Raw genomic sequence first — 22,482 nt, 5'->3', positions numbered from 1 at the left:
TTACATGAGCACAACACAGGGGTTTAGCTACATACATTGCAGTCATCATGGACAACATAGGCTAGGTAACTGATACCTGTGTGTTTTTCCCAGGTTCTTTATCACACCATTGAAGTGGCCAAGTAGGTGGGGCTGGTGTGAACCAATCACAGAGGATCCTGTCATGAGGTGTCCGGCAACAACAGCACCTGATGGGAAGTGATGTGTCCATCTCACCTGTGTCAGGTGAGTTACAGAGGTGTGTGTGTGTGTTAACTCTCCATTGTTTAGCACGTCAGCAGGAGGATGATGCTAACGCTAAACTAGCGATGATGAGATCGTTTGGAGAGCACACACACGCTAAACTAGCGATGAGACCGTTTGGAGAGCACTCACACACACGCATGCCACACGCATGCCACACACCTGTGTCAAGGTGAGAAGCTGTGGACAGGTGTATTACAGAGGTGTTTAATTGGTGTCTGGATAGTGTTACCTTTTCACGCAAGAGAAAAAGAGAGAAGAAAGACCTGTAACTGTAGTGTCCTTTTCCAGGTAGAATGGTAGCTGAGTCTATTCAGTGTAGTGGCTATTCAGAGGGTTATGACAACCAGTGATGCCTTCCTTACTGACTACCCTGGCAACTTTTTTTTCAAACAGCAACTAGCAAGAAATGTAGCTACTTTTAACAATTTATTTACAACTTTTAGCAACTTCTGAAAAGTGACTCAAACGCTAAAATGCACGCATTTTCCCTCTAAATGACACTAAACCGATTTTCTCTGTCACACACTCAGTCACAACACATGTGCCTGGCTGCAAAAGTGCATTGTGAGTGATGTCAGCAGCAGGCGCTCAGCTCATGCACAGGCAGCAGGGCAGCAGCAATTTCAGCAAATTGCAAATCATTGTTGGCTGACTGCAGCAGCAGTAGTATGCGTTCGACGAGACAAACCCAATGAATATAGTTGGTGAAGAATGTTTGATCTTGAACAGAACTTACAACATCAATCAACATGTCTCAATCAAAATTGTACAGCCAGAAGTACAGAAAAGAGTGGGAGTCTGTACCTGAATTTAAAGGGTGGCTGAAGCCAGTAATTGGGGATGATTGTCGGGCATACTGTGCGTACTGCAAATCAGATATGCTTGCAAAAATGTATGACATGAAAAAACTTGTGCTACAGCAAAGCATACAAATAAATCAAAACTGTACAACCCTGCAACGCAGTCTACAGTACCACAGTTGGTTAAGAAAGTAGATAACTGCAAAAGCGCAGAAGCTACTATGGCAATGGCCATTGCGGAGCATTGTTCGCTGCTAGCATGCAACCATTTAGGTATGGCTTGCAAAGCTGCCTTTTCAGATTCTGTGGCAGCAACAAACTTCCAAATGCACCACACCAAGTGCACGGAAATGATTAGGGGAGTACTGGCTCCTTATTTTCTCAAAAGGGTAACATCAGATGTGGGGGATGAGAAGTTCAGTCTCCTTTTGGATGAGTCCACTGATGTCAGTGTCTCGAAATACCTGGGTGTGGTGATTCGGTATTTCAGTGCTAAAAAAAGTACCGTTGTGTCCACATTTCTCGGGCTGGTTGAATTGGAGGGGGGCGATGCCAGATCAATAGCAAAGGTGGTAGTTGAGTTTCTTGAGAAGTGTAACCTTCAAAAAGAGAATCTTCAGGGTATTGGCACTGATAATGCGTCTGTGATGACTGGGGTGCACAACGGAGTGCACAAGATTTTAAAGGAAGAATGTGCATTGCCCAATTTGGTACTCATCCGCTGTGTGTGCCATTCTTTACAATTGGCTGTCAGTGCAGCATCCAAAGAAACCATCCCTAGGAGTGTTGAGTACTTAATCAGGGAAACCTACAACTGGTTTTCGATTTCCCCAAAACGGCGCGAGGTGTATAAAGCAGTGTATGCCACCATTAATTGTGGCCAGAAACCCCTGCAGATCACCAAAGTGTGTGCCACACGCTGGCTATCGATTGAGCCTGCGGTAACTCGTATATTGAGCCAGTGGGAAGAACTGAAACTCCACTTTGAGTTGACCAAGGCCAGTGAGCATTGCTACGTGGCGGATGTGCTCCATGCCATGTACATGGACAAGACCAACTATGTCTACCTGACATTCTTGAAATCAATCCTGTCCAACGTACAAGTTGCAGTGAAGTCATTTGAGGAAGAGCAAACAGATCCTGTCAAGCTTTTGGACAATCTGGTACACCTCTTAACATCAATTTGCAGCAGAGTAGTCAACCCTATGGCAAAAATTGATGTCCTGAAGGATGCCATTGATGGACATCTCAGTCCATCACCATACCTTGGGTACCTTTTCGAGAGCACGGTGTACCAACTCAGTCTTGCTCCAGAGGACGAAAAGGTCATTCGGAGACAGTGCATCAACTACATTGTTGCTTTAAGCAAGGAGCTGCAAGAAAGGCTCCCAGACAACCTAGAAGCCTTGTGAAACATGGCCTTGTTCAGTGTTAAGGAAACACTAAAGCACAATAAAGGCACCACTGAAATGATTAAAGTAGCTGAGCTACTGAGGTACCAGCCACAAACAATTGATACAATTGTTTCCCAATGGAGAAACATCAATCTGTTTAGGTGGGACTCAACTGAAAATAAGGTCAAGTTTTAGAGTGAAGTAAATAACTACACGGACTCTTCCGGGTCAAATCCATTTGAAGAACTGTGCAAAGCTGCACTCACTGCCCTCTCCTTGCCACAGTCAAATGCGGAGGTTGAACGGCTGTTCAGCCAAATGAGCGGGGTCAAGTCTAAGTTAAGAAATAGAATGTCACTGCACACTCTCAACTCCATACTCCTGGTGCGGACTGAAGCTGGCTGGTGATACCTGTTACCAGCATAAACTACCAAGTGAAGTTCTGCAGCAGTTTGGCACCACAGTAGCAAACGGCTTTAAGTCCACTCCATCCTCTTCTGCTGGTTCCAGCTCCGTGACAATGCAGTTGGACAGTGAAGATGAAGAGGATTTCCTTGCCAATCTATGATTCACCATATTTACAGTAAGTATGCAAGGAGTGGACTTTCTGGAACTGGCGGAGACACACAGCTGATGGTGGCAGTGTGCACTGCAGTGTGAGCGAGAACAGTGGCAATATCTGGAGGAAACCATTAAGCAGCTAGCCAGCCAAGCAGCACAACAACCTGGAGAGAGCTGGAGAGAGATGCCTAGCGCGCCCATCATTATTTGAGTGTATATACCTTGTTATTAGCTTGTACCTATAATTGCTGATCAGTTAGGTAGCATGTTAACTAATACACTGCTTAAAACTATAATTGTTCAGAATGTGTAGGTTTATTAGTTAAAAAGAAAATAATGAAAATGTAATTGTTCAATAATGTGTAATTGTTCAATAATTCAATGTGTTATCTGATCATATAAAATGTGTTGTGTTTATATTACTTTTACAAATAAAAATGTGATAGTAAACAAACAAATCTAAACTAACAAATGTCAAATCATATTTTTCGCAGAGATGGCCAGTCAATTTGAGTAACGTTATTGAGTATTCTATGTAATGACGCAGTTTTACGTTATTACGTAATGACGTCATCACGCAATGACATCACAACGTCATTTAGCAACTTTTAGCAACAAATCTGTCACGGTTTCGGCCGAGGCTGCTCCTCCTCCTTGTTCGGGCAGGCTTCGGCGGTCGTCGTCTCCGGAGTACTAGCTGCCACCGTTCTTTGTTTTCTATGTTTGATTGGTTTGGTCTGTTTAGTACACCTGTTCATGTTTAGTGTTGATTATGTGTCCTATAAGTTCTCGTGGTTTCTGTCTTGTGTTGTGTGTAATTGTTTTCCTGTCGCTTGGTGCAGTGCTGTTTGCTAGACTCTCTTTGTTTTACCGTCGCACTATTGTTCGTGCGCAGTTCGGTTTGGGAGTACTTTACGCACTGTGGCGTATGTTTCGCCTCCGGGTTGTTTGACCCGTGTTATCATTTTGGATTTTTTAGTAAAGTCTGGATTAACTGAGCTCCTGTGTCCTGCTATTGATTCGCACCACATCCGCATCAGAGTTCGTGACAGAATTACACACCTTAAATATGGAATCAGCAGGAGCAGCAGCACCTGGGTTGCTTGAGGAACATGTCCGCGGCCAGGATGACCAGATCCGACAACTGGGGACGGCTCTGCAGGACGTCATCAACACCCTGCACCGTTTGGAGGCCAGAGGGGTACCCACACCTCCACCTACCTTACCACCACCATCGGTCGGTCCGCCCGTCCCAGGCCCGGAACCTAGGGGGATTCGGCTCTCACTCCCGAGGGCGTATGACGGTACAGCTGCCGGGTGTCAGGGGTTCCTCCTACAGGTGGAGCTCTACCTAGCCACTGTACACCCGGTGCCCTCGGGACACGAGAGCGTTTCCGCCCTCATCTCCTGTCTCACGGGCAAGGCATTGGAATGGGCCAACGCCGAGTGGAGGAGGATAGACGCCACCACCATCTCCTACGCGGAGTTCTCCCGTCGCTTCAAGGCCGTGTTCGATCATCCACCTGAGGGCAAAGCGGCGGGGGAGCGTCTATTCCACCTCCGACAGGGGAGGAGGAGCGCACAGGCGTTCGCCCTGGAGTTCCGGACTCTAGCGGCAGATGCATGGTGGAATGAACGGGCCCTCATCGACCATTTTCGATGTAGCCTACGGGAGGACGTTCAACGTGAGTTGGCCTGCAGGGACACCAATTTCACCTTCGACCAGTTGGTCGACATGTCCATCTGTCTGGACACCCTGCTGGCCACCCGTGGACGTTCCGAGTGGGGTCCGTCCATTCCATCCTCCGGCACCTCTGAGCCGAGCCCCATGGAGCTCGGGGGTGCTGGCGCTAGAGAAAGGAGGAGAAGGAGCCCGAGGGGGGCTGTCCCCTGCACCAACTGCGGCCGTGGAGGGCACACTGCGGCCAGGTGCTGGGGAGGGTCTCCAGGAGGAGGGGACGACAGGCCTCGCACTGGGGAGCATTCCCAGGTCAGTAGACGCCCCACTCACCCAGAGCTCTCTGTTGTGCACTTTTGTTTACCTGTTAGTTTTCCACAGGTTGCACCTCATTCCCAGCATAAGGCGCTAGTAGATTCAGGCGCAGCTGGGAATTTTGTTGACCGGAAGTTTTGTTTAGAATTAGGGATTCCCCTCCTGCCTGTCGACGATCCTTTTCCCGTTCATGCTTTAGATAGCCGCCCATTGGGGTCGGGGTTGATTAGGGAAGTCACACGCAGGGGGGTCATGAGGAGACTATTCAGCTGTATCTGATCGACTCTCCTGCGTACCCGGTGGTGCTGGGAATTCCCTGGTTAAGGACCCATAACCCTGCCATTTCGTGGCAACAGAGAGCTCTTAAGGAGTGGTCTGCTCAGTGTGAGGGGCGATGTCTGGGTGTTTCCGTAGGGGAGACCTCGGTGGAAAGTCCAAACCAAGTGCCCGCATTGCACATTCCACCTGAATATGGGGATTTGGCACTGGTGTTCAGTAAGGCGAGGGCGACGCGGTTGCCTCCTCACAGACAGGGGGATTGTGCGATTGACCTCCAGACAGGAGCAGCGCTCCCACGGAGCCACGTGTATCCTTTGTCTCAAGAGGAGAGAAAGGCTATGGAGACTTACATAGCCGAATCTTTGAGACAGGGATACATACGGCCCTCCACTTCCCCTGCGTCCTCGAGCTTCTTTTTTGTGAAGAAAAAGGATGGAGGGTTGCGCCCGTGCATTGATTACCGTGGTCTCAATCAGATTACTGTGAAATACAGTTATCCACTCCCTCTGATTGCGACTATGACGGAGTCATTGCACGGAGCGCGTTTCTTCACAAAACTGGATCTCAGGAGCGCATATAACTTGGTGCGCATTAGGGAGGGCGATGAATGGAAAACAGCCTTTAGTACCACCTCGGGTCATTACGAGTATCTCGTCATGCCATATGGGTTGATGAACGCTCCTTCGGTCTTCCAATCATTCGTGGATGAGATCTTCCGGGACATGCAGGGGCAAGGTGTGGTCGTGTACATTGATGACATTCTGGTGTACTCTCCTACCCGAGCCGAGCATGTAGCCCTGGTGCGTCGAGTGTTGAGGAGGCTGTTGGAGCACGACCTGTATGTCAAGGCAGAGAAATGTCTGTTTTTCCAGGAGTCGGTCTCCTTTTTGGGTTATCGGTTGTCCGCGTCAGGGGTGAAGATGGAGGTGGACCGTGTGTCAGCCGTGCGTAATTGGCAAACCCCAACCACTGTTAAAGAGGTGCAGCAGTTTTTGGGCTTTGCGAATTACTACCGGAGGTTTATCCGGGGTTTTGGACAGGTGGCAGCTCCCATCACGTCTCTTCTGAAGGGGGGTCCGGTGCGCTTGCAGTGGTCAGCTGAGGCGGACAGGGCTTTTGGGAAACTGAAGGGCCTGTTTACTTCGGCTCCGGTGCTGGCGCATCCGGATCCCGCCTTACCATTTCAGGTAGAGGTGGACGCGTCGGAGGCCGGTATAGGGGCTGTTCTATCTCAACGGTCCGGCACGCCACCTAAACTCCGCCCCTGTGCTTTTTACTCTAAAAAGCTCAGCCCGGCGGAGCGAAATTATGACGTAGGGGACAGGGAGCTGTTAGCCGTGGTACAGGCCCTAAAGGTGTGGAGGCATTGGCTTGAGGGGGCTCAACACCCTTTCCTCATTTTGACTGACCATCGGAACCTGGAGTACATCCGGGCAGCTAGAAGACTGAACCCTCGCCAGGCTCGGTGGAACATGTTTCTAGCCCGGTTCGTATTTAAAATCACGTACATCCCTGGGTCCCAGAACGGTAAGGCAGACGCCCTGTCCCGGCGGTATGATACAGAGGAGAGGTCTGTTGAGCCCACTTCCATACTCCCGGAGTCTTGTCTAGTGGCACCGGTTGTATGGGAGGTCGATGCTGAAATCGAGCGGCCGTTGCGTACCGACCCCAGCCCTCCACAGTGTCCTGTGGGTCGGACGTACGTTCCGCTCGAGGTTCGGGATCGACTCATTTATTGGGCTCACACGTCACCCTCCTCTGGACATCCTGGTATTGGCCGGACGGTGCACTGTCTTAGTGCTAAGTACTGGTGGCCAACGTTAGCCAGGGATGTGAGGGTTTATGTCTCCTCCTGCTCGGTGTGCGCCCAGAGTAAGGCGCCTAGACATCTGCCTAGGGGTAAGTTACAACCCCTGCCCGTTCCACAACGACCATGGTCTCACCTCTCGGTGGACTTCATCACTGACCTTCCCCCCTCGCAGGGGAATACCACTATACTTGTCGTTGTGGACCGGTTCTCTAAGGCCTGTCGTTTGCTCCCTATGCCGGGTCTTCCTACTGCCCTACAGACCGCCGAAGCGCTATTCACACACGTTTTCCGGCACTACGGGGTACCCGAGGATATTGTGTCTGATCGAGGTCCCCAGTTCACCTCCAGAGTCTGGAGAGCATTTATGGAGCGTTTGGGGGTCTCGGTGAGCCTTACCTCGGGTTACCATCCTGAGAGTAATGGGCAGGTGGAACGCGTGAACCAGGATGTGGGTAGGTTTCTTAGATCATACTGCCAGGGCCGGCCGGAGGAGTGGGCACGGTATGTTCCTTGGGCAGAAATGGCCCAGAATTCCCTACGCCACTCCTCAACTAACCTAACCCCTTTCCAATGTGTGTTAGGTTACCAGCCGGTTCTGGCACCATGGCAGCAGAGCCAGATCGAGGCTCCTGCGGTGGATGAGTGGGTGCGGCGCTCGGAGGAGACGTGGAACGCTGCACACGTCCATCTGCAGCGGGCCATCCGTCGTCAAAAAGCGAGCGCCGATCTCCACCGCAGTGAGGGGCCGGTGTACGCACCTGGTGATCGAGTCTGGCTCTCTACCAGAAACCTGCCCCTCCGCCTGCCCTGCCGGAAGCTGGGTCGGCGGTTTGTGGGGCCGTTTAAAGTCCTGAGAAGATTGAACGAGGTGTGTTACAGATTACAACTGCCTATTGAGTATAAGAATATTAACCCCTCGTTCCATGTGTCTCTTCTCAGGCCGGTGGTAGCTGGTCCACTCCAGGAAGATGAGATCAGAGAGACTCCTCTGACCCCATTGGACATCGAGGGGGCACCGGCGTACACTGTGCGGTCCATCTTGGATTCGAGACGTCGGATGGGGGGTCTCCAATATCTCGTGGAGTGGGAGGGGTACGGCCCGGAGGAGCGGTGCTGGGTGCCGAGGAGGGACATCCTAGACCCGTCTCTTCTGACTGAGTTCCATCGTGGTCATCCCACGCGCCCTGCTCCGCGTCCTCCTGGTCGTCCTCGAGGCCGGGTTCGGCGCACGGCTGGAGCCGCGCGTCAAGGGGGGGGTACTGTCACGGTTTCGGCCGAGGCTGCTCCTCCTCCTTGTTCGGGCAGGCTTCGGCGGTCGTCGTCTCCGGAGTACTAGCTGCCACCGTTCTTTGTTTTCTATGTTTGATTGGTTTGGTCTGTTTAGTACACCTGTTCATGTTTAGTGTTGATTATGTGTCCTATAAGTTCTCGTGGTTTCTGTCTTGTGTTGTGTGTAATTGTTTTCCTGTCGCTTGGTGCAGTGCTGTTTGCTAGACTCTCTTTGTTTTACCGTCGCACTATTGTTCGTGCGCAGTTCGGTTTGGGAGTACTTTACGCACTGTGGCGTATGTTTCGCCTCCAGGTTGTTTGACCCGTGTTATCATTTTGGATTTTTTAGTAAAGTCTGGATTAACTGAGCTCCTGTGTCCTGCTATTGATTCGCACCACATCCGCATCAGAGTTCGTGACAAAATCGACCTGCCTCTAGCAACTTCCCCTGAAAATTAGTTGGCAACACTGGTGACAACACAGTTGACACTTTGTGAAGGATATAGATGGGTACACTTCTCTTCATGTATGCAGTGGCTGGCTGCTCGCACCCCTCTCTCTCTCTGTCTCTGTCTCTGTCTTTGTGTCTCTGTCTCTGTCTCTGTCTCTGTCTCTGTCTCTGTCTCTGTCTCTCTCCTTCCTCTCTCTCTCTCTTTCTTGCCACTTCTCTCTCTCTCTTTCTTTCCACTTCTCTCTCTCTCTCTCTTTCGCTCTCTCATAGAGAGCGAGCTGTGCTGCTGGGGCTGGGGGACTGGTGAACTGCCTGGGGGACTTTGTAGGGGTGTGGGGTGTCAGGGGGTTCTATGTACAATGGACGAGGAGGGGGGCTTGGTTCTAACTGTTAAAATTAAGTAACGTTTGTGTTTTTAATTATGTAACTATTGGGCTAAATCTCTCTCTCTCTCTCTGTGTTTTGTCATGTATGCTGTGAAGGTGACTGAGAGGAAATATATTCATGAGCCGCCTTTAAAAATATCTCAATGTCATGTATGTAAATTACATAATATACAGTAAGGAAGGCATAAAGTATGTTGAATAATATGTTTATTTTATATGCTTGTATGCACAGAAAAGACAGTGGGGAGTAAGGCAAATACATATTCAGAGAATAATTTGCATTTTTTTGTTGCTCTAAGATCATCTACTTTACTTTTAAATCCAACTTACTGCACATTTTAGTCAAATTAATCTAAGTTTTTTAAAGCTTAAGCTGGCTGGCTGTCAAATGCACCTCACAGTTAGGTGACACTCTCCACAATCTGTTCCTTTCAGAGGATGCAAGTGGGAAAATGTTTCTAAATGGTTTTAAGCCAAAGGAAAGGATGATTGTACCTCATATTTCATCCAAATTGGTGCTTCTCACCTTCCACAAGGATCAAGTTCAAACATGGTATACATCACACTTTTTAGCTGAGTCACTGTCATCAGAGTATGCATATTGTTTTCAAGTTTATATGAAGCAACCAAGAATGAATCTAAATGAGAGGGACTGTATGAGATATTCTCTATTCATCCTCTTAGTAGACTCAGAATTATGAAGACAAGGGTACTTTAGCGGGCGAGACCATGCAGAGTGACCTTGTCGGCATGACTGCCAGAGCATGTGTGTGTGTTTGTGTTTGTGGTGGTTGTGCTGTGCTGTGTGGAAGAGGACAGATACCACCATTGCAGCTGGCAGTGCCACTCGCACCACCCTGGTTCCCCTTGTATGCCAGCCATGTCTTACTGTGTGTGTGTGTCACGCAGTCACCCCCTCTGTGCCAGCCATGTTGTCAGCCACAGGAGACACAGCTACCTCATCAGCAGGTGTGACTTGCCTGTTGGACTATGACAAGGAGTGAAAGAATGACAGGGAGAGAAGGAGGGAAGGAAGAAGGGAAGGAGAGAGGGAGGGAGGGATGGAGGGAGGGGAGGTAAGGGAGGAGAGAAAGAAGGACAAGGATGGAGGGAGAGAGGGAGGGAAGGGTAGTGAAAGAGCAAGGGAGGGAGATGGATGAGGGAGGTGAAGGAGGGGAGGTAAGAAGTGAGGGAATGAGGGAGATGGACAGAGGTGTGAACTCCTATCATTCTTTGAGGAGACAGGAGCATTCTTGTTTACACGGTCTGGTTTGATCTGTGAGAGATTGAGGGTTGGGTTGTTACCTTGCCTGTCATACCAGCCCTATCTCTCCCGCCTCTTATCTTTCTCAAGTCTGTGTGTGACCTTATCTCTGTCTGACACAGCAGGCTGAACTGTGACACCAGAGCTGTCTGTCTCTGACTCTCATCACCATCAGTCATCATTCTCTCCAAACCTCGTTTTTCTTTCTCTCCTTTCTTGTCTAAATATCTCATTCTGTCACTGCTCCTCTGTCCTCAGATAATAGCTTGTTGTTCTAGACTTGGCAGGGTGTGGATGGGTAGAGTTTAACCCCATGACCCTATAACTCTATAACTCTTTGTTGACTGAACTGATAAAAACAGCATCTCCTCCATATTGAAGCTCAAGCAGGAATACCTTGCACTTAGAGTGAATGGCCTTGTAAAATTGGGTCCTTGTAGGAACCTGGTGTACCCCCACTCAGGTTGGGATATATACCAAGCTCATCACAGCTTCCTTTCACATACTAAAACTAATCTGACAAAAAACAAACAAAAAACAGGGGCTTATATTCACTTAGCCACTCCTTGGGTTATCCCTATGTCAAATTGACAATTAAACACATAACTATTCAAATGTAAAAGACATATTCCATAGTCCTTCATTACATTGTACAAAAATAGTCTAAGCAGACACAATCATAATCAGAACCAGTTCATAAAGCGACCGTCATTTAATTCACTATTCACAGTCCACTCATTCACAGAAGGCCACTATAACTATTGGAACGCGCCAGCGCGCACATAAAACTTTCACAGGTAGCCTACCGGACACTTGACAAACTACGAGCTCCAAGGAATAAACAGCAAAAAAATGCAAATACACTTGATGGAAATAATGTAAACTTCTACCTCATCAGTCTTGCAAACATTTACAGTGGGGGAAAAAAGTATTTAGTCAGCCACCAATTGTGCAAGTTCTCCCACTTAAAAAGATGAGAGAGGCCTGTAATTTTCATCATAGGTACACGTCAACTATGACAGACAAAATGAGCATTTTCTCTCTCCAGAAAATCACATTGTAGGATTTTTAATGAATTTATTTGCAAATTATGGTGGAAAATAAGTATTTGGTCAATAACAAAAGTTTCTCAATACTTTGTTATATACCCTTTGTTGGCAATGACACAGGTCAAACGTTTTCTGTAAGTCTTCACAAGGTTTTCACACACTGTTGCTGGTATTTTGCTTATCTCCCTCAATAACTTTAAGCATCAGTTGTCAGAGCACCTTACCGATCACTGCACCTGTACACAGCCCATCTGAAATTAGCCCACCCAACTACCTCATCCCTATATTGTTATTTATTTTGCTCATTTGCACCCCAGTATCTCTATTTGCACATAATCTCTTGCACATCTAGCATTCCAGTGTTAATACTATTGTAATTATTCTGCACTATAGCCTATTTATTGCCTTACCTCCATAACTTGCTACATTTGCACACACTGTATATATATTTTCTGTTGTATTTCTGACTTTATGTTTTTTACCCCATATGTAACTCTGTGTTGTTGTTTTATTGCACTACTATGCTTTATCTTGGCCAGGTCGCAGTTGTAAATGAGAACCTGTTCTCAACTGGCTTACCTGGTTAAATAAAGGTGAAATAAAAAAATAAAAACATTTTTTTTGGCCCATTCCTCCATGCAGATCTCCTCTAGAGCAGTGATGATTTGGGGCTGTCGCTGGGCAACACAGACTTTCAACTCCCTCCAAAGATTTTCTATGGGGTTGAGATCTGGAGACTGGCTAGGCCACTCCAGGACCTTGAAATGCTTCTTACGAAGCCACTCCTTCGTTGCCCGGGCGGTGTGTTTGGGATCATTGTCATGCTGAAAGACCCAGCCACGTTTCATCTTCAATGTCCTTGCTGATGGAAGGAGGTTTTCACTCAAAATCTCACGATACATGGCCCCATTCATTCTTTCCTTTACACGGATCAGTCGTCCTGGTCCCTTTGCAGAAAAACAGCCCCAAAGCATGATGTTTCCACCCCCATGCTTCACAGTAGGTATGGTGTTCTTTGGATGCAATTTAGCATTCTTTGTCCTCCAAACACGACGAGTTGAGTTTTTACCAAAAAGTTCTATTTTGGTTTCATCTGACCATATGACATTCTCCCAATCCTCTTCTGGATCATCCAAATGCACTCTAGCAAACTTCAGACGGGCCTGGACATGTAATGGCTTAAGCAGGGGGGCACGTCTGGCACTGCAGGATTTGAGTCCCTGGCGGCGTAGTGTGTTACTGATGGTAGGCTTTGTTACTTTGGTCCCAGCTCTCTGCAGGTCATTCACTAGGTCCCACCCGTGTGGTTCTGGGATTTTTGCTCACCATTCTTGTGATCATTTTGACCCCATGGGGTGAGATCTTGCGTGGAGCCCCAGATCGAGGGAGATTATCGGTGGTCTTGTATGTCTTCCATTTCCTAATAATTGCTCCCACAGTTGATTTCTTCAAACCAAGCTGCTTACCTATTGCAGATTCAGTCTTCCCAGCCTGGTGCAGGTCTACAATTTTGTTTCTGGTGTCCTTTGACAGCTCTTTGGTCTTGGCCATAGTGGAGTTTGGAGTGTGATTGTTTGAGGTTGTGGACAGGTGTCTTTTATACTGATAACAAGTTCAAACAGGTGCCATTAATACAGGTAACGAGTGGAGGACAGAGGAGCCTCTTAAAGAAGAAGTTACAGGTCTGTGAGAGCCAGAAATCTTGCTTGTTTGTAGGTGACCAAATACTTATTTTCCACCATAATTTGCAAATAAATAAATTAAAAATCCTACAATGTGATTTTCTGGATTTTTTTTCTCAATTTGTCTGTCATAGTTGACGTGTAACTATGATGAAAATTACAGGCCTCTCTCATCTTTTTAAGTGGGAGAACTTGCACAATTGGTGGCTGACTAAATACTTTTTTCCCCCACTGTATGTGCACTATAAACTTCGCACCCAGTAAATTGGAGAGGAAATGGTACATGAAATGCAACAATATATTGTACCAAACATGAAACAAAAATGTCTACAATCATGTAGCAAATATGGATTTTAACATGGGAAAACATCAACATTTTCAATACGGAAACAAAGCGCACTCAATTGGCGGCAGATACTAGTGGAGTGACATGCCTAGTGCATCACAGGGCTCCATGAAATGTGAATAGATCTACAAACAAATGGTAGCGTATTCATCATGCAAATGAAATATTAAAATGCCCAATGTATTGTGATGGTAAGGAAAGGTTACATGAGGACTTCATAAAGATGAACACAGGAACATTCTATTTGAGAAAAGGAATTGAATATGCACTATTGTATCACTGGCAGAATGATAGAACAGACAAATTGCTACTAGCTATTTGTGACACAGTCCATCTTAATAACATGGCCATCAATTGAAATTAACTCAAAATGTCAGATGGGTCTATTGGTGAGAAGCAGCAGGAGTCACGTATGCTGCTTACAATAAATGTGTGTGTGTGCGTGTGTGCTTGTGAGGAGAGAGGGAGAGAGCGAGAGGCACGACTGGAAGTTTTTCACCAATTGATAACCACTATTGCAGGGCACTTAGAAAAGTTGGAATTGATAATGATTGATGAGGATTTCATAAGACACGCGCTCTCTCTCTCTCTCTCGCTCTCTCTCTCTGTCTCTGTGTCTCATTAGAATGCCAGAGATAAACTGTTATCAGTCTTTAGAGAGGGATTTCCTATTTGAATAGGAAATGATAATTTAAATGTGTGTGCTTCTTGGAGGTTAGAGAGATAAGCCAAACACACAGGGAGATAGGGAGAGAGGGGGAGTGAATGAGAGAGAAGGGGATACGGGTTGTAATAAACTGAGTGAAAGGGTAAGTATAGTTGATTTTCACGGGTTGGCATTGTGTGTGTTACTATAACTAAACACTTTAATTACTTTCACAGTTATAATAATTAATTTTAAATGTCACAGTTGTGTTTACTCACCGCTCCACTGATTTAGCAGGATAATACCACTCAATTAACACAAGTGTGTGTGTGTGCATGTCTGTGTATTGCGTGCTTAAAATATCTATGTATTCTCATCTGCACAAACCCACTTTACAAACGAAATATTATTGTGCACTCAAATTCATTAGCCCAAGGGAGATGACTTACTTGACTGAAGCCCTTGGCTCCTTTAGGCCAATGTAGTGCATACCATACATACCCTCTCTCACATGCCCTCTCTCACAGGTCAACAAGCTGACAAACCTCCTCTCTCTCCCTCTCCAGATCCTAAGAAACAGAGCCTGGCCGAACTGAGAGGACAGGAGAGGAGAGGAAAGGAGCTGAGCTGAAGGCTGAGGGTAGGTGATCTGATAAATATTCTGATCCACAGTGCTGTGGCCTGGTCTCCTGTTTAATATGATCCTGATGCAGCCAGTCTCCATCACCTGGTAGTGCAGGGTTCATTCTACGCTCCGCATGTGCTTTGATCGGCCCCTCCCTGGGGCCCTGTGTAACTGCTTTGCGCTGATGAGAAGCCACACGGTTTAAAGTACTATCTTGTACTGCAATTATGCCCATGAAAGTGAAGTGTGTGTGTATATTTGTGTGTGTGTGTGTGTGTGAATTGAAATATAGAAATATCCTGCTTTTGTAAGGGAGGGAGAGATGTGGGTCTCTGGCCCTGGTCAATATCTTGCTCCTACCAGCTTAATTCAGTCTGATACTGCCAAAGGTCAATGAGTAGCCATAAGCTCTTTATCCTCCAAGTCATAGGATGATGCACGTGATGTTTGAAAATGTACTACATTTACCTTATTCCCTCAGGCTGGAATAATATGGTAATGAATGTTTCCTGTGTGTGTGTGTGTGTGTGTGTGTGTGTGTGTGTGTGTGTGTGAGAGAGAGAGAGAGTGAGTGAGGGAGTTGTCCTTTGCGTGTGCATGTGTGTGTTTGTCTGTGCACATGTGTCTGTGTGTGTTTGTTGTCCTCGGTGTGTGCATGTCCCGGCACAGGAAGGGGAGTGTGACTCTGGGTGGTATTGGTTTCCTGGGCACTGACAGCTTGCCGCTCCTGTGCTTATGAAAATAAATGCTGATGAGGGTTGAACTGACAGTGCTGCATGGGTCAGAGAGAAGAGAGATGGCGCTCTGGGTTGACTGGCTGACAAGCCGCCAACGTTATGCCTGGTTTGCATTGAGATGCATGACAACACCCCTGCTCGACTCGACCCCCCCCAACTGCTGACGGTAGTGTGTGTGTGTGTGTGTGTGTACAGGCACAGTTGCCTCACAGTCACTCTGTCACGTCTACTATCAGTATTCCACTGCCACTACTGCTGAAACTGATCCTCTGTCTCCTCTGTCTGTCGCTCGCTGCACCTCACCTCAACTTGCCCCTCCTTGCCCTCAATCTTCTGCCTCTCTTCGCTGGACTGTCTGTTACTGTACTTTCCTCCAAAAACCCAGATGAAGTCTAGATGCCGAAACACGTTGGTCTTTAACAATAAAGAAAGCCTATTTGACCTTCACTTTCATAGTCCTCCAAGAGTTGCTGAATATCCTTATATTCACTGTACTTTTCCTCTGACAGCCTCAGCTTTTTGCTACTGGCTCTTTTGTCTCACACTTACAGTAACAGACACAAGGCAAATGTTGTTGGTGGTTTGACAGAAGCTTATTGGTCCATTTCGACAGATGTCAGTATTAGATTTCAGATGCCAGAAGTGCCTTTCCTGAAACATTATATGCCAGAATGCTACATGTTGCATACATGTTGCATTTTCAATACAGGGCCTTGGTTTCATTCTGTGTGAAAATCACAATTGAATCCTGTGTTTTAGTGTCACATTGTATGTAATTGGTTTCTTAGTCCAAACAACCTTGATCTGGAGCTGTTATGTCACACACACACACACACACACACACACACACACACACACACACACACACACACACACACACACACACACACACACACACACACACACACACACACACACAGCCTCTGACATCGTTCCTGGCAACATGCAGCGGTATAAATCCAATCTTTACGGTCGTAATAAGCAACGAGGCATTAATCTAACATGTGATTACTGTTCACAACAAAGCAGTATGTTTTTTCTTCTCCACAGTGTGAAACACACCATGACCTCATTCCATCCTTTGTTTTATCGACTAACTTGCTCAGGCAACTCGAGCTGATTGGAAAATTGATGTTGTGAAATAAAACAACATTAATGGAACAACGCTTAACTGCATTTGGGGCTTAACGTAAATGATTTCTGAGACAAGTATGTATATATATATATATATATAATTTTTTTTTTTGGGGGGGGGGGCTCTAAACTGAGGCAGAGTGAGTCTCCTGCTGACCTGTTGTGTTGTGATGGTATTACCCACTGGGCACAGACATCAATTCAATGTCTATTCCACGTTGGTTCAACGTAATTTCATTGAAATTATGTGGAAACAACGTTGATTCAACCAGTGTGTGCCTCTCCTCATATTCCTCCTGCTGTTCCGTTCCACCTACCACAGGCATCTGGAGTAGCCTGCAACTCCCTCCCACACTCTGCTCCTCAGAAAAACACATGAAGGCTGTACTGTACCTGCAGCAGCTTCTGTTGAGGGATAACATAGGTATTGGCATTGGCATTTGCATCTATCCATATCAATTAGGCATGACACATCTGGATGGTTTTGTTATGTTTCAATGTATAATTGTAATTATTATGATAAGATTCTTCACTCACACAAAAGCTGTGTTTAATTTGTTCGTAGAGAAAATACAAGTGGTTGGATATGATTATGTCGCTGTAATACAAAGCAACCACATGGTGGCGCTGTAGACCTGTATTTGACCACTTGATTGGTGGCGCAAAGTGAAGTAAGGGTTCTTTTTAAATTCTTTGCCCCCTACGTCAGCTGTAGCGGCTCAAATTGCCAATGTATTTCGCATGGAGGGAGGGAGGCAGGCAGGCAGGCACTCGCTTCAACGAGGAAATAGCAGTCAATGGGGCTCGAGCAGACAACTTTGTTACAGTCCTGCCGTAGTCACTCATTACAAGGATTTCTGATAACGCGAGCTGGACTAAAACGTTAAAATGTATACCAGAGTGTTTCTACTGATGCTGGTCGTCGGGATCTACGCTGATACAATGGACCAAGGGCCAACAGGTAAAGAAAACAACGTTTTTGTTTCTTGGGAGTCAGGCATTGCGCTGCTGCGCACCTGGGAAAGGACAGTTGGCTGGGCTGTATGTGGCATTTGTGGGCACTGGGCACGTTATTCTACACTGTAATAAACATGTCGCCTAATAACGGGGAATTTAGAGTGCTATTAATCGTTTTAGTTGTATTCTTTAAATGTTGTGAAAATAGCTGTTCTCATAATTTGGTCGGACGGTCGCGTCTTATTTCTGAACAGAACTTCCAATGAAGTAGCATTGTTTTAGTTGTTGGAAATATAATAGCTTTTTCAATCATTTCGAGTCTGTGACTTGTCGGAATAGGCTACGCAGTGTCTTTTGAGGCTATCGGAAAATGTGCAATGTTGAGTTAAGTTCAGTTGTCTGTTCTTCATAGGTTGCAGTGTCAAGTGTCGCAATATTTTGTTACCGGTGGCACGGGCAGTGAAGAAGTGTAGTAAAGTGATGGCATACCAGGCAGTAACCTCATATTTATCATTTCTCAGGTTGGAATGGTTTCCCTAACATCGGTCTCAAGTTTTTCCGAAATGCAGGATAGAAAGATAAAGTACAAAATAGTAGGATAGAAAAATAAAGGACAAAATAGAAAATGTTATTGTCATAATTAAGGGATTCTGATCAATCAATTAAATTGGAATATAAATGCTGTTGGAATATAAATGCTGTTATCGGTTGTTTGAGCTTAAGCTACATCATGAGATGAGAATGTTTCTGTTAATGGTCAATTCGATTAACAGTCATGACGTTCTAACCTGCTGATAAAAAAAATGTTACTTTATGTGCTGTGATTTGATTGATGGAAGAGCGAAATAATTGAGTTCGCTATCACACACACACGCACACGCACACACACACACAGTTTTCATTATAATATAACGTTTTAAAGTTTGCGCTCAATATTGTGAGTGTTCTTCACCTGTAAACACATTTATTTTTTATTCAGGGCACATACCATGGTCCAACAATGCTTTATGCAGCAGTTTCACTGTCATGATATCTAATACAATCTCAATGTGTGTTTTTAATCCTGCAGCGACAGGTCTGGGAGGCCTACAGCAGTGTTTTTTGTGAGCTATCTGTATTGTTTTCATTGTGGAATCCACAGTAGTTTAGTTGCCAAGAAAAATGTATTGAAAGGAAAAATTCCCCCTAGTGCCATCCCAGCTTAGCTAAACCTGAGTATTAGCAGTGAAAGTGTTTATTAGCAAGGCAGGGGCGTGGCCATGTCTATGATTGACTTTACATGACATAGTACTAAGACAGTGTAATAGTGTCTCTATACTAAAATAGTGTATTGGAAACCCAGCCCCTGTGGGAGCATTCTCCATGCGACAGTTGTATGTTATAAATACTCTGGCACTGCTGGGTATCTCCTACAGACAAGCCAAGCAGAACATTTACTAGTTACTGTTATAGTATACCACATATAACTGTCTGTATGCATTCCCGCTCCCTCCATAGCAATGTTTCCCCTAGATTTTTCCCAGGTGGTGCACATGCAGTGGCTTCCAAAGAAACATCCAGGCCCCCTGGCACCAAAACTGTCAATAAAAATGGCCTCCGAGAAGAAGGGTTAGAGCATGGAGTTGCTTGATCACATAACCTCACCCAACAACATTGCAAACGGAACCCCACTATTATCTGTGGACTGTAGCTGTACAGTAGGTGAAGCTGCCTGCCGTAGTGATCTGTTTATAGTACACTTATACCTTACTGCTGAGGCAGTCTGTGTCTGATTGCGCTAACACACACGGGTCTATTGCTCCAGGCCTTTCTTATTGCTTTTCCAATACCTGGTTGAGGCTGAGCAGGGCTTGCTTTCCCTATAGTTGCATGTTGCACCCTCTGAGTGCTACCTGATTGAGTAGATTTGCTGGGGTAAAAGCACTCCTTGTCAGATCACTGCATAGCAGCACCTGTTAGTTTGAGTGTGTGTGTGTGTGTGTGAGTGTGTGAGTGTGTGAGTGTGTGTGTGTGTGTGTGTGTGAATGTCTGTGTGTGTGTGTGTGTGGCACAGAGGAGTTAGGGTAGTAGAGAAGGTAATTTAATCTGGGAGGCCCCTATGTCTCCTACTCTCTCAGTATTGACATGCAGCCACGGTGTGAAACACCCCATGATTGGGGGTGTAGAGGTTGAACGTGGGAAGGGAGACCACTTGGGAACACACTCTGATGGGGGTTATACTAAGGTCAAGAGAGGGGATGGGAGGGTCTTCTTCTTTTTCTGATTGGCGAGGGTGGGGTCCAGGCTGAGGGTTATACCAAGGACGAGGGGCTATAGAAGTGCTGGCTGTGCTGTGTGCAGGGGTGTGGATCGGTCAGATTTGTAATCATACAGAAAACGGTTCAACACTCACTAAGCTCTCTTTTGGGGAACAAAGGTTGAAAAGGAGAAAATTGGATCACAAACACAGAGAGAAGAGTGATGGAAGTTTATCTGGTTGGTTCCTTCTTATTATTTGTTTGTTTGATGTTTTTTTGGGCCACTGATATGTGAAATAGAACTTCTCTCTTACTAAAAGTATTTTGATGCTTTTCTTTTGCTGATCTGTACTTTTCCTTCCATCCCTATGAAGGCTTTAATCTGTCTAGCTCTAACACCTCTTCGCCTGACTAGAGAGAGGGAGAGAAGTCACTTTTTTTTTTATTGTATTTTTTATTTGACAGCTTTAATGGACAGACATCTTTAGACACGAACTGCTTTCTTCCCTCACCTAGGGTGACTACATTTAATATACCCAAATGCGGGACAAATGGATGATTTTGCGGGACAGTGTAGCCTACATTAATCTTTTTTGGGGGCACCCTTCCGCTGCACTGAACAAGCTAATTGAAGCGGGCCTATTGGCTACTCCTTTGGCTCATGCTAAATTTTTATCATGCAGAAACGAGAGACCAAATGTGTGTCTGTTTTAGGAAAATCTGGGAATACATGGCCAAGGAAACATTTCTGGTTTGTCTCAAGGAATGTAAAACCGTTAGGAATGGAGACTTTGAAAACGGGATTGAGTGAAGTAGCAGCAAATATGTTAAATTAGAAACTAATGAGCATGGAGAGCCTCACAAGTTTGACAAAATCACCTGATATCTTTTCAGTTTGAAGATTTGTGTTTTGGATTGTCAAAGTCCTGACAGTTCATGCCAGACACCTCTCAAACCTCACGCAATTGGCTGAATTCTGTAAGGAGAAGTTGGCAAAAATCCCTCAAAACAGATGTCAGAGACTGATTACTAGCTATAGGAGACGTTTAGTCCAAGTTATCGCTGCTAATGGAGGTGCCACAAGCTATTGACTGAAGGGGTTCACATATTTTTGGACACATCAAGTCTGAGTTTCTGTTAAATAAACAATGAAAATATATCATTATTTTGTTTCTGTCATTTACTTGGAATGTCTTTATTATGAATTGGGGTTTAGATAAGGATTTTATGTTTATTTTAATATTTTATAGCAAAATAATGACCAGCCCTGTAGGGTTCAAATACTTTCAAGCAGCACTGTATATATACTTTGTCAAAAGAGCAACGTGACTGCAAACAGAGATCTGTATATAATGACGAGATGCTCATGTCTCCGCCCTAACAATGGAAGTCATTGTCCCAAAGGCGGGAAGGCAGGCGAAAAGCTTAAGTCCAAAATAAGCCCATAGAAACGCATGGGGCTTATTTTAGACAGATTTTGTCGAGTGAAACCTCTTGCTTCGCCTCTTCCTCTCTGCTGCAAAAGAGCCAGGTTTGAATGCCTGACTGATACGGAGCCCTCACCTCAAACCGACAGGTCAACACACCCTGGAAGAAACGGTCTCACCATGAATCAGTCAGGCGTGTAGATAGAATGACTCACCAAAGCATTCCCTATCTCACACACGCACACACACACAGTTTAATTGCCACAACTCTTGGCACCTCAACTAGTTAGGTAGTTATTAGGTTCGTCATTCAGCTTGCAGTCCAACTTATTTATTGGCAAAGCCAATGTTCAACATGAATTCTAAGTTGCTTGAAATTAGATTTTAATCACCAGAGTTGAGGACCTTTATGGTGGCATCTGAAGAAGTCCATCAGTTCAGCTGGAAATAGGCATAGGACTTGGCAAAACTCTGCTGCCTTTTGTATAGGACTTCAGTTAGTCACTCAAATATACAGTTGAAGTCGGAGGTTTACATACACCTTAGCCAAATACATTTAAACTCAGTTTTTCACAATTCCTGACATTTACTCCTAGTAAAAATTCCCTGTTTTAGGTCAGTTAGGATCACCACTTTTATTTTAAGAATGTGAAATGTCAGAATAATAGTAGAGAGAATTATTTATTTCAGCTTTAATTTCTTTCATCACTTTCCCAGTGGGTCAGAAGTTTACATACACTCAATTAGTATTTGGCAGCATTGCCTTTAAATTGTTTAACTTGGGTCAAACGTTTCGGGTAGCCTTCCACAAGCTTCCCACAATAAGTTGGGTGAATTTTGGCCAATTCCTCCTGACAGAGCTGGTGTAACTGAGTCAGGTTTGTAGGCCTCCTTGCTCGCACACGCTTTTTCAGTTCTGCCCACACATTTTCTATAGGATTGAGGTCAGGGCTTTGTGATGGCCACTCCAATAACTTGACTTTGTTGTCCTTAAGCAATTTTGCCACAACTTTGGAAGTATGCTTGGGGTCATTGACCATTTGGAAGACCCATTTGCGACCAAGCTTTAACTTCCTGACTGATGTCTTGAGATGTTGCTTCAATATATCCACATAATTTTCCTTCCTCATTCCTATTTTGTGAAGTGCACCAGTCCCTCCTGCAGCAAAGCACCCCCACAGCATGATGC

At 45.7% G+C, this 22,482-nt stretch overlaps 1 protein-coding gene across 12 annotated transcripts in view; it reads left to right on the top strand.

Annotated features, from left to right (window-relative positions):
* The first annotated feature begins 17,423 nt into the window (after positions 1-17,423).
* Positions 17,424-22,482, top strand: part of LOC121571935 (receptor-type tyrosine-protein phosphatase U-like) — a 234,528-nt gene continuing 229,469 nt past the window's right edge. For all 12 annotated transcript variants that reach the window (XM_045222000.1, XM_045221993.1, XM_045221999.1 and 9 more), the window contains exon 1: positions 17,424-17,633. In XM_045222000.1, the coding sequence (XP_045077935.1) occupies positions 17,561-17,633 (73 nt within the window). In that variant the 5' untranslated portion in view covers positions 17,424-17,560. The remainder of the gene's footprint in view (positions 17,634-22,482) is intronic.

The sequence above is a fragment of the Coregonus clupeaformis genome, chromosome 8, assembly GCF_020615455.1.
Source record: "Coregonus clupeaformis isolate EN_2021a chromosome 8, ASM2061545v1, whole genome shotgun sequence".
In the NCBI taxonomy this organism is placed as follows: Eukaryota; Metazoa; Chordata; class Actinopteri; order Salmoniformes; family Salmonidae; genus Coregonus; species Coregonus clupeaformis.
This window is presented reverse-complemented; position numbering and strand designations above follow the sequence as displayed.